At 41.4% G+C, this 11,506-nt stretch overlaps 1 protein-coding gene across 4 annotated transcripts in view; it reads left to right on the forward strand.

Annotated features, from left to right (window-relative positions):
• Positions 1–9,182, forward strand: part of RASGRP3 (RAS guanyl releasing protein 3) — a 72,442-nt gene extending 63,260 nt beyond the window's left edge. For 3 of the 4 annotated variants that reach the window (XM_028117202.2, XM_028117201.2, XM_028117205.2), the window contains 3 exons: positions 2,144–2,180; positions 4,451–4,576; positions 4,912–6,532. In XM_028117202.2, coding sequence (XP_027973003.1) covers positions 2,144–2,180; positions 4,451–4,576; positions 4,912–5,303 — 555 coding nt within the window. In that variant the 3' untranslated portion in view covers positions 5,304–6,532. Of the gene's footprint in view, positions 1–2,143; positions 2,181–4,450; positions 4,577–4,911; positions 6,533–8,841 lie in introns of those variants that run through there. The other variant, XM_028117206.2, reaches the window with a different exon arrangement.
• Positions 9,183–11,506: the final 2,324 nt, after the last annotated feature.

Consider the following 11,506-nt stretch of genomic DNA (forward strand, 5'->3'; position numbering starts at 1 on the left):
ATGCATCTGTGATAAGGTACGAAGCTCTGGACTTGAGTCTGGAACGCTGACTTGGAATCTCAGTTCTGCCCTTATTAAATCTATGTCCCTGAGCAAATTATTGATCATCTTTGAGTCTCTGTTTTTCTATCTGTAAAAGGGAGTTAATTAGCACTCCCAGTTCAGTGCTCCTTACACCACAGACCCTCCAAATCCTAAAGCAACCTGAGGTCTCAAATCAAAGGACTGTGGGAAATATTCCTATACACCCATCTCCATGATGTCACTGTCTCCTGTCTGTGGCTGGCACACTGACCCAGAGCCCCTTCCTGCCTTGTGTCGTCTCCTAGTTATTAAGGAGCATTAGCAGGCAGTCCCCTGAGTTTCTCTCCTGATAGGACTCAGGCTTCACTCTATCTTTTCTAGCAGTTCCTGCAGCCTTGCTAATAATGTGCCATATCTGGATATTAGAATGCTTCTTCTTAAATCTTATCCTTTCTTGTCCTATATCAGTGGCTTTTGCTGACACACAAAACACCCAGGAACAGTGGCTTCCGGTCCTTCCCTCATGTGACACATCCTTCTTTCCCTGCTCACTAGCAACAAGACCTTGCCAAGTGACTTCACCTCTCGAGAGCCCAGTCTGTATATACATAGCATTGGATGAGTGAATACACATAAAAAGCTTAAAACTGTGCCTCTCACACAACCAAAGTTAATAAATGTTAGCTATCATTACTATGGGTATTACTATCACCAAGGGCTCTGTGAGGAAACAATTTCTTATCACTGCAAAGTTTCCCAGATGTGGGACCTTGCAGATTATTTAATTCTTTGGATCATTCCACTCGCCTTTTATGGGAGAAAAGCAAACTCAGTTATCTTGAAGGTCCCTGTATCTCTGACATGACGGGATTACCCCAACCCCACTTCCCTTTTCTGTATAGACTGCCCCTCATCTCTTCCGGTCATCCTAGGTAACTGAGGCCTTGCAGCCAGTTAGTTGTCTTCATAATCCTTCCTTCCCAGGACACATTTACATCTTAATAGTGTACTCTGGAGGACCCGCTAACTTTTAAGACTCAAAGGAATGACTTTCCACTGGTGGAATTTCCTTGTCAGAAAGAGGGTAAGGATCAGTCTTCCTGATGCCTCAAGTCACTTCACATTGGCAACTTTTTATTCTTCTTGTAGGGAGGGTCATGAACAATGCCACACTCAGGGCATTGTTCCCCTATCATACATGTAAATGACACCCCCATCAGCCCCAGTAGGCCACCGGCCCTGTTTCTCTCAAAATCATTTTATTACAAAGATATCAGTCACCTAATCTAACTACCAAAAGGTTAAAAATGGGGGTTTTGCCAGCTTGAGCTAAGCCCACTGAATTCATCAATATTGTATGTTTCTGTGTCCCTGGGACCCGTGTGCAATGCTGAGAGGCATGGGGAAGAACACAGTGTGTCAGGAGGGTGAACACACTACCCGCAGGATGATCCTCTGAGCCACCTGGGCAAACACCCCCTCCTTAAACTGTAGGCCCTCACATCTCTCCTGAGACACTCGTCACTTCCTACATCCTCCTTCCTATGTGGTTGGCAGAATCGGAGTGTTTTCTGCATCTCCCTGAGCCCTAGCACAGGTCAAACACTGAGCAATCAGAGAATGAATACATGAACAAATAGATCTTTTCCTTTTCTATATTCTTTCAAGGCACAAATGCTACTCAGAAAAGGACCTAGCGCCATGCAACTGCTTTAGCGGGATATGCACCCTGTAGGTTGCTTAATTTCCTGTAGAGGGCGCCAAGAGCATCTGGAGTGATGAAAAAGAAGGCAGAGGGAGCTAGGGGCTTCCAAAAACAGTGACAGTCTCCCTGGTAAATTGAGCTGAGAGCGCATTATACCAAAGTCCAATAAATGTACCAACGTCAGTTTCCCATTCCGGCTCCCATTTGGCTTTCAGAAAGAAAGGGAAGCAAAGCTGTTATCACCCCAGCTGCAGTGAACTTCTATCTGACAGGAAGGGTGTCAGGATCAGCTACATCCTGTTTGTGCTCCACCAACCATCATGCTTCCCAGGACTTCCTTCTCTCTGGCCTTGTTTCTTTTTTTTCCCAGATTTTAATTCAGGTTCTCTGACATCCTTCTGTCTTTTGTTTCAGCTCTGGGGCATAATCAAGCAAGGATACAAATGCAAAGGTAAATAAATGTTATTTGGTAAAATTTTAAAATGTGACATGGGCAGGAATCAAATTTCTCTGATGAAACCACAAAAACTCTTGGCATCATGGAGAACTCGGCTCTTTGGGCCACTGGCAACTGAAGAGGTAATGTGTCTAGGGAAAAAAAACCCTAGAGTTTTGGAGAGGCCCAACTGGAATTTTATAGTTTGTTGTGAGAGCAAGCAAACCATCCTTATCAAGCCACGTACATGTGGCCCCATCTCTAGGATGTCTTGTGAATCATCAGCACACAATTAGGGTGGGAACTCTGGAGCGGGGCAGGCCTAACTAAAATACCATATGAAAGAACCTTGTCCTTCATGTGAATAAGCACACACACTCATTCCCGTAATACATTCCCGTAATATATGCCTTTTCCGCTCTCACAGGTAGCTTTTCCTTTCTCCACTAAATCAGAGATGATGATAAAAAAAGAGAAGCCTTAAAACTTATTTTTGTTCCTTTCAATGAATTTTTCATATAGTTCTCCATTTCACTGAAATTTATAAACAAATAAGTATGTACTTGATAAATGCAACACACATGCATATTAATAGGCACTTAGGGCTGTGTTGTTTACTTATGCATATATGATCATTATATATCATTGGTGTTTCATTTAAGAAATTGCTGGATAGTTTATGCAGACTATTTGTATTGATGGTTTTAAGAATCCGACAATGCTCTTAAAAGATATAACTACAGAAGGAAACTTCTTCACCACAGAATGCCTTCAGATTAATGCTATTCCCTTATGGTGTCTTTTTTTTTTTTTTTTTTTTTTTCTCTAGCTATCTTTCAGGCTTGGGCCTCGTGTTGTATGAACAGAGTTCCCTGAAGCTAGATGGGAGCCACCTTTTAGTCTCAAAAACCTTCCCTTTAGTTCCTGGTATTAGTTGTCTGAGTGTAAATTGGATTTTTACTTTCAAGCAGCAAAAACACCGCAATATCTTACCACCCAGCCATAGTTCTATTCTCGCTTCTGACCCTTATCCTCTAAAAAGACACACACACACACATGCACACACACATATAAACACACTTTTATGGAGATGAAAATCTATTAAGCCCTTGGATCATCTGTGTGTATACAGTATTTTCTCTTAAAGGCAATGCAATGAAAAACTTAATTAAAATAGACTGAACATTTCATTTTAATTTGGTCTTTCCATGATGTCATTACAAGAGCATTTGAAAATAAGACCATTTGGGGGAAAAGCAAGTATCTGAAAGAATTAGAAAGGTCCTGTTTGATAGTGAGAGAGAAATATGCTCTTTAAAATGATCCTATCTGGGGCGCCTGGGTGGCTCAGTTGGTTAAGCAACTGCCTTTGGCTCAGGTCAGGATCAAGCCCTGCTTTGGGCTCCCTGCTCAGTAGAGGAATCTGTTCCTCCCCCTCCCCCTGCTCTTGTTCTCCCTCTCGCTCACTCTCTCTCTCTTTCAAATAAATAAAATCTTTAAAAATAAAATGATCCTATCTGTTCAGTAATTCTAAAAGAAATGTAGGACCCTCTATGGGAAATAATTGTGTTGCTCTTTTCCAAAGCAGCCAAAGTTTCTACCCCAAGCAGCAATTAATAGTCTGCTTTCTTAACTAAAGCATTCTAATGGGGGATTTCACAGAGTCTACTGCTGTTTCAAAGCCATAAAGTCAAATCTGGAACATGATACTGGGCATAAGCCCACCTTGTTTTCTGTTTCTATGCAAAGAAAGAAAGCAGGACATAAAATCACTTGTTCTGGAAAAGATTTGGAGGAATGAAGAAGAATTAAAAAAATGCGAGTGAATACTGAATGAAGGGACACCTCGCTGTAAATGAAGAGAGGCAGCTGTTGGTCCTGGGAGATACTAGAAGCTGGGGTTTCTTTCCCTCATTCTGGCTCACTGGTGGAGAATCTGTCTTGGCCTGGGAGAAAATCCTAGTCCCATGGAATTTGCATTCAGTTTGGGGCAAAGACAACTCCTCACTAGGTCTGTCCCCTGCTTGTTTGCTCCCCAGCACCTCGATGAATTGTGCAGAAGTAGTTGAACAAATGTGAGAGGAACCCCAGGAGGGCTAGCAAGTCCCACTGGCCCTTTTCCAGCCCCTGGCCACACCCTGCAGGCCTGAGCCAGACTCTGAGTCAACACGGGAAAGGGGATGGGGAGGGCACAGCTGACAGCTCAGGTGCTACCCTGGAAGCCCAGTCAGCACCAGATGCACTTGGTTCCCACTAATCGTCTGTGATACTTTGGGATTTTTCAGACTGTGGAGCCAATTGTCACAAACAGTGCAAAGACCTCCTGGTTCTGGCCTGTAGGAGATTTGCTCGGGCGCCCTCCTTGGGCAGTAGTCATGGGTCGCTGCCTGGAAGTCCCTCATTGCCCCCAGGTAATAGCCTTTGCTTTTTTTCTACCTCGATTTCTTTCTGCTTGCCTTCCCACACTCGGACTTCTCTTGGGTTCTGGATCTGAACCTGCTCAGAGTCATTGATACCAAGACCTACTTCAGGGTGAGTTGCTATGGCTACACCCTTGACTCCCGCTTGCTTCTCTCTGTTTTCAAGTTTCACTTCTATGCAGCTCACCTGCAGCCTGTTTCGGTCTGCCTCTGGTCTGTCCCTCTAGGTCCTTGCCTGTTGGACTCCTGTTGTTTGCACCAACTTTGATGGTTTGCTATAAAGCAATCAAGATGTCAAATAATCACAACAGTCTCCCCCCTTCCAGTGCAGGATGAGGTGTTCGAGTTCCCTGGCGTCACTGCTGGACACCGAGACCTGGACAGCAGAGCCATCACGCTGGTTACAGGCTCTTCTCGCAAGATCTCCGTGAGGCTGCAGCGGGCTACCACCAGCCAGGCTACCCAGACCGAACCTGTGTGGTCAGAGGCTGGCTGGGGGGACTCAGGGTCCCACACCTTCCCCAAAATGAAATCCAAGTTCCATGGCAAAGCAGCAAAGGACAAGGGTTTTGCCAAGTGGGAAAACGAGAAGCCCAGGGTGCAGGCTGGCGTGGATGTGGTTGACCAGGGCACCGAGTTCGAGCCTGACCAGGATGAAGCAGATGTGGGTGAGACCAGACAGGACGGTGAGGTCAGTTCTGGGTCAAACTACAAGTAAAATCGCAAGAAGGAGGCTCAAAGGGCCAAGATGAACATTATAGTGAATCCAGGAGACAGCCTCATAGTTGTGAGAGCTGAATGGTTGGGCATTAATACATACTACTTTTCATCTTGCTGTTGGCTAGTTATGTGATCCCAGGCAAATTATTTCTTCGCTTTGCACCTCAGTTTCGTCATGTATAAAATGGAACCAGATGGGTTCTAAAGCTTAGTGAGGCTGCCATTTCTGTGTACTAAAATGATGTCCCAAGGATCCATGACTTACTGGGTGTACCCGATAGGCCGGTACCCTATACCAGTCAGTTTAGTTTTCCAAGCTAGAATCAGGGCCCAAACTCGGGGTGGGGGAGAGAAAGTGATGGGCAGTGGAAGCAAAAGACTTGCAGAGAGAGAAGAGTGGCTTTTGACAGCATCATGGAGAAGGGGGTGGTGAGAATCAGAGACATGAGAGCCTCAAGGTTCTATAAACCAGGGTTTGGCTCCACATAAAAATTACATTCACATCATCCAAGCATATGGAATTTGTTGGAATAAGCTGAAAACATAAATTGATTCAAGATAGACTTAGATAAATTTATTAGTCAACAGTCCATAGTGTATTGAGAAGAAAGATTTGGGGCAATTGGTGTCGTATTCCTAACCTTTCAAGCTGTGCCATGGAGGGCAGCCATCACCTCTCTATGGAGTCATTCTCATAAACAGAATTATTGGGTTAGGCAGAGATCCTATTGGATCAAGCCAGTGCTCTTTATTCTTAGGTGGTCCTCCACATTCCACTCTTTAGGAGACCTAAACACACAGTCTCCTTGGTTTCCCATGATGAGAAAAACTCCAATGACCTTTAACCAAAATTCCTCTAGTTCCTTCCTCATTGAAGACAATTAATAAGGAGGCCACAAATTATCTTCAGTCTCATGCAGTTTATTATAAGCTCCTGCTGAGCCACTTCTTTTTCCTTTCTTATAACACCAACTTTTGAAAACAGCTGTATTGAGACCTAATTTATGTACTATAAAACATACTCATTTAACGTATATATAGGGTGCCTGGGTGGCTCAGTCCTTGGGCATCTGCCTTCGGCTCCGGTCATGATCCCAGGGTCCTGGGATCGAGCCCCGCTTCGGGCTCCCTGCTCTGCGGAGAGCCTGCTTCTCCCTCTCCCACTCCCCCTGCTCGTGTTCCCTCTCTCGCTTGTGTCTCTCTCTGTCAAACAAATAAATAAAATCTTTAAAATAAAAAAAGTATATATATAATTCAGTGGTTTTTAGTAGTCACACATTTTTAGTAGTCACGTTTAGTAGATACACAACTAAATCACTACAATCTAGTTATAGAACATTTACATCATCCCCTGGGGATGCCTGGACCGCTCAGTCAGTTGAGCATCCGGCTCTTGATTTGAGCTCGGGTCATGATCTCATGGTGGTGGGATTGAGCCTCACCTCAGGCTCCACACTCAGCGTGGAGTCTGCTTGTCTCTCTCTATATATATTCCTCCCCCCACCCACTTGTGCTCTCTCTCTCTAAAATAAGTAAATAAATCTTAAAAAAAAAAAAAAAAAGAACATTCACGTCATTCCCAAATGTACCCATTAGCGGTCACAGCTCATCTCCCCTACCTCATCCCAGCCCTAGGCAACCCCGCTAATTTACTATAGATTTGCCATGCCAACTTTGTTTTTAACATTTCTTTATTGATTATCTTGACAAATGTTTCAGTCCTACCCTTCCATTTCTTCTACTGGCCTGGCAAGTTCAAGCTGGGTATATAAAGGTAAAAAGGACAACGTTCCTGATATTATGACAGAAGAAGATATCCTAGGGAAGGGATCTTAACCTGGGGTCTAAAGAAGGGCCTCAAGGAGTTCATGAAAGTGTATTATACTTTATGTGAAATTACATATGGACATATGCTCATTTCTGGAGAAAGGGTCCACAGCATTGAACAGATACTCAACGGGGTCTATGACACTCCCAAAAAGTGAGAAATCACTGTGCAAGATTCTTTGAAATTGTGCTAGTCACCCCATTATCACCTAAGCCTATGGAGGCTGTTTCCATGAGCAATGTGGCTATAATTAAAATCTCATGAAAAACAAGAGCTTCTATGCGTAGAGTCGTAGGATGCCTACCTAGAGCTTTCATGATGGTGCTCACCTTGTGGACCACCTCTGAATTCAGAGGAGTACTTGCTTTTGCTTAATAAACCATGAAACTAGCTATGAGCTCACTTCTATTTGCCTAGCACTGTTTAGGGTACTTAAACCTTGCTCCTGGCTTAGGAGAAATTCACTGCCTGTTAGATGTAGGACAATCACTTACATGAGTAGGATTTCCTGATCTTCAATAAGGAAATAGAGACAAAAATCTGGATTTTTTAAATTTAATTTTCTTCTTTGAAAATTGAATATTTATATTCAAGTATTATCTTACCCTTTCAATTTTCTCATGTCATAAATCAGAGATGGTTCACTGACTAGTATTCAATTTCATGTGTGCTAATTAAGGAAGACAATATGTTTGTATATATCATGCATATGGTATACATTGTCCTCATCCAAATCAGTAACAAATGAAGACTATTTACCCTTGTTGAGGGAAGAAAGTAAAAAGGAAAAAATGTGACAAAATTACATCAGAGTTGATTATGTAGACAAAGGGGTTTTCATATTTAAGAATTTTTTTCTGCCAGGCAAGGCCATGAATGGCATTCAGAGAAATGATCTGCAGATGTATTATTTAGAATCAGGCGATGTCTATGAATCCTATGAGTAAAAATGATAGACCGACAGAAAAGACAGTTATGTTTATAATCTATGTATTTCCTTTGGTGGAGTTCCAGGATTTATACTCATTTTAAAATGCAAATGTGTGAACATTTTTTGGGACTATGCATATCATTTCTGCAATGATCATTGAGCCCCTGGATGGCAGGGACAATGGCAGGTCATGATTACTCTCTTGGCAGTAAGAATATGTATATTTTCTTTATAATGCTTCTTTGTTTTCCCTTATCTTCTACTAAATTAAATCTAATTAACAAATATCATAGAAGGGCTAGGAAATGCTGGAGTAAATAAAGTTTGATATGTTACGTATATCTCTCCCTACATATTTCTCTATATACCTATATCCCCCTCTCTCTCCCTCTCTCTCTCTCTCTCTCTGTGTGTGTGTGTGTGTATACATATGTATATGTATATATATATATATCGTTTTCCCTTACAAATTTTCCCTTATACAAATTTACATTGTGAATTTCTAAGAGGGAAACCTCAACAAGAAGCTTTTCATAGACCAGGGTCTTGTGGAGCACCTTTTAGGGAATTAATGTAAGCAACCCTGTTGGACTCTGTAGGATTTAAGATTTCATAAGCTGTGTAGACTACACGATCTTTCCCTCTAAATCTTGAGTGCACAAAGTACTGATCATTTGGGATGTTCCCTCGAATGTCACTGGTAAACTGCTTTCTAAGAATATTCTTGCTTGGTTAAATGCAACCCAGCTATACAACAGATTCTGATTCATATTGCAGGATGGCTGACTTCAGGCTGAGGACACTGGAGGCAATAATGTTGGCATTTGGAAGGAGCAAGATGAGAAATTCTGAAGAACACTCCAACTCAGGAACTTATCTGAAAAGATATCTTGGACTTTTACTGCCTGGTGACACCATGGGGTCTCCCTGATTGGACTGTGGGACAGAGGATTTACCCTATGAACTATTTATTTCCTCCTCCCCAGGCCCTAGTCAGGTGTCACCAAGTCTGGGTGATGTAGTTGGTAGATTTCTCTGTATCTTTCCCTAGAGCCATTTATATATGAGTGAAGTGAGAGCTTGTCTGCATGTACCTGATACTCATTCTCTAAACTCTACTTTTTTGTGAGAATATTATTTCGGTATTTTGTAAACTTTGGGTGGGGAGGAGTCAATTTAGAGGTCTTTGTGTGTGTGTGTGTGCTTTTTGGACGGGACCAGGACTTGTTTTCTTGAGGGACAAGAAAGCTCTTCAGATCCTGGAATGAGGTGGTTCTTCTAATACAAGGAGATGTTTACATTGTTCTTACCCTACAGTTGCTATTACGATGTGTAACAAGTCATACATTTATATTCACATAAGTCTTACCAATTCTGCATCATAAGGAAGCTATGACACAGCCGTGGAAACTCTCCTGGTATTGATAATTGCCATGGGGGAAAATTAAGTATACTTGTCTTAGTGACTAGGTTTAGCCATCTTCCTTAGGACTCCTGTTAAGACTGCCAGTAAAAGAAATTTGGATGGTGACTACAAAATCAAAGTTTCAGGGGATAAAAGTTAGGTGAAAAATAAACCAACAAGCAAACCACTTAGTGAAATGAAAAACAATCAGCAATTCTTTAAAAACTCAAAATAGTTTTAAGAACTTTGTTAAAAATGAAAAGTTTTGGTTATAAAAGAGAACTTTTGTCCTCTTCCTAAGAAATTGCCACCCATACTTAAAAGAATAGTCATAGAAATCAAATCATCAGAAACCACCTTGGATTAACATTTTGTTTCAGCTTTTAAAGTATCAGTATTTTCAATGTTTCCCTTTGACCTAAATAACTGGACATGGGTCTGTTTTTTATATGATTAGAGGAGAGCAAACTTAAAGGTATTCAAATAGAGAGATTGGATTGAGCCAGTGGACGAGGGGATTGACCTGCTGCCACATGGCCCGTGAGAAATTGTACCCATAGAAGTGCACTCATTTTCACTGGGAGTTTAAATGTGTATACCTTATAAAACTGAATTTATTTCTATTTGGGGCAGTCAAATAGTAAATTCTTCAGTAAAGAAATGCCTTTCTTCTCTTTTTCCATTAGATAAAATTGAGGACAGTTCTACTTAGCAAACACTTGACCACCTGCTCTGGGCAGGTGCTGCGCTAGATGCACAAAGACAAGCAACATTTGATCTCTATCCTCAGGAGAGCTGGTTCCTTAAAGTACAGTTCCAGATTTGCTAAGACGGACTTAATTTGCCAAACAGATTGAGAAATCAATTTGCAGGAATATTGCAAATTAAATGAAGTTATTAGTTGAGGGAGCTTTGAATAATCTATGTAATAAGAGAACTCACCATTTGCAAAGCACCTCACAAAGCAAGCAGCCATCCCCGAGTGTTGGCTTTGTGTATATATACAATCTATTCCTATTCATAAATGCAATGAAATACATGTTGACAAAATTAAAAAACAGAAAATGGCAATTTAAGTACAAGAAGATTCTTGTGTGTTTTTTTTTTAATTTTAAGAAAATTCAGGAAGAAAATTTGGATTATTATTTTTCCTCTCAAAGCAATTATTTCACTTGTCACTTTGGGTTATTTTTGAGTTTTCATATATAAGAAGAGTTTTATATTATCAGCCTTCCTGTGACGAAGATATTAAATGTACCTCAACTAAAAAGCAAATAAATACAAACAACAAAGAAAATAAAACAAACATATTTGTGTGTATATGTGTATACACACACACATACACACACTCACACACACACACACTATTATGACTTTGCTAAAGAGGAATCTGTGTCCACAATGAAGCTGCTTTACAATGTTGATTATATTATTTACTTACAACCAATGGTGACAAAAATGTTTCCGATCTGTCAGTTTCCCATTATCAGTAATATAAGTAAATTAGGCAAACCCATGGTGAAGCAAAAAAACTATGACATTTGGTGCCTCCAGACCTCATTTTTGTAGGTTTAATGATCATTAACACCTTTTAGGGGAAAGGCAAAAGCAAAACCAGACTCTTAACAGTGACTATTATCAGGTACCAGGAGAGAATACATTAGATGCTGCAACTGAGTCATCTTTGAAGGAAGTACAAATTGGATTGATGCTTTTTTATTTTTTTATTTTTAAAGATTTTATTTATTTATTTGACAGAGACACAGCAAGAGAGGGAACACAAGCAAGGGGAGTGGAAGAGGGAGAAGCAGGCTCCCCACTGAGCAGGGAGCCCAATGCGGGGCTTGATCCTAGGACCCCAGGACGACGACCTGAGCCAAAGGCAGATGCCTAACAACTGAGCCAGCCAGGTGGCCCGGATTGATGCTTTTTTTATATCTGCCTAACCAGAGGGTGGCCCTAATTGGTATTGAACACTTTATGTTAGTGGCATCCTCCCAAAGCAGTAATGTCCTCAAATGTCCATGGTAACAGAGT

The sequence above is a fragment of the Eumetopias jubatus genome, unplaced genomic scaffold (genome assembly GCF_037043125.1).
Source record: "Eumetopias jubatus isolate StellerSeaLion01/CBP00866 unplaced genomic scaffold, mEumJub1_p1.0 scaffold_9, whole genome shotgun sequence".
Classification (NCBI taxonomy): domain Eukaryota; kingdom Metazoa; phylum Chordata; class Mammalia; order Carnivora; family Otariidae; genus Eumetopias; species Eumetopias jubatus.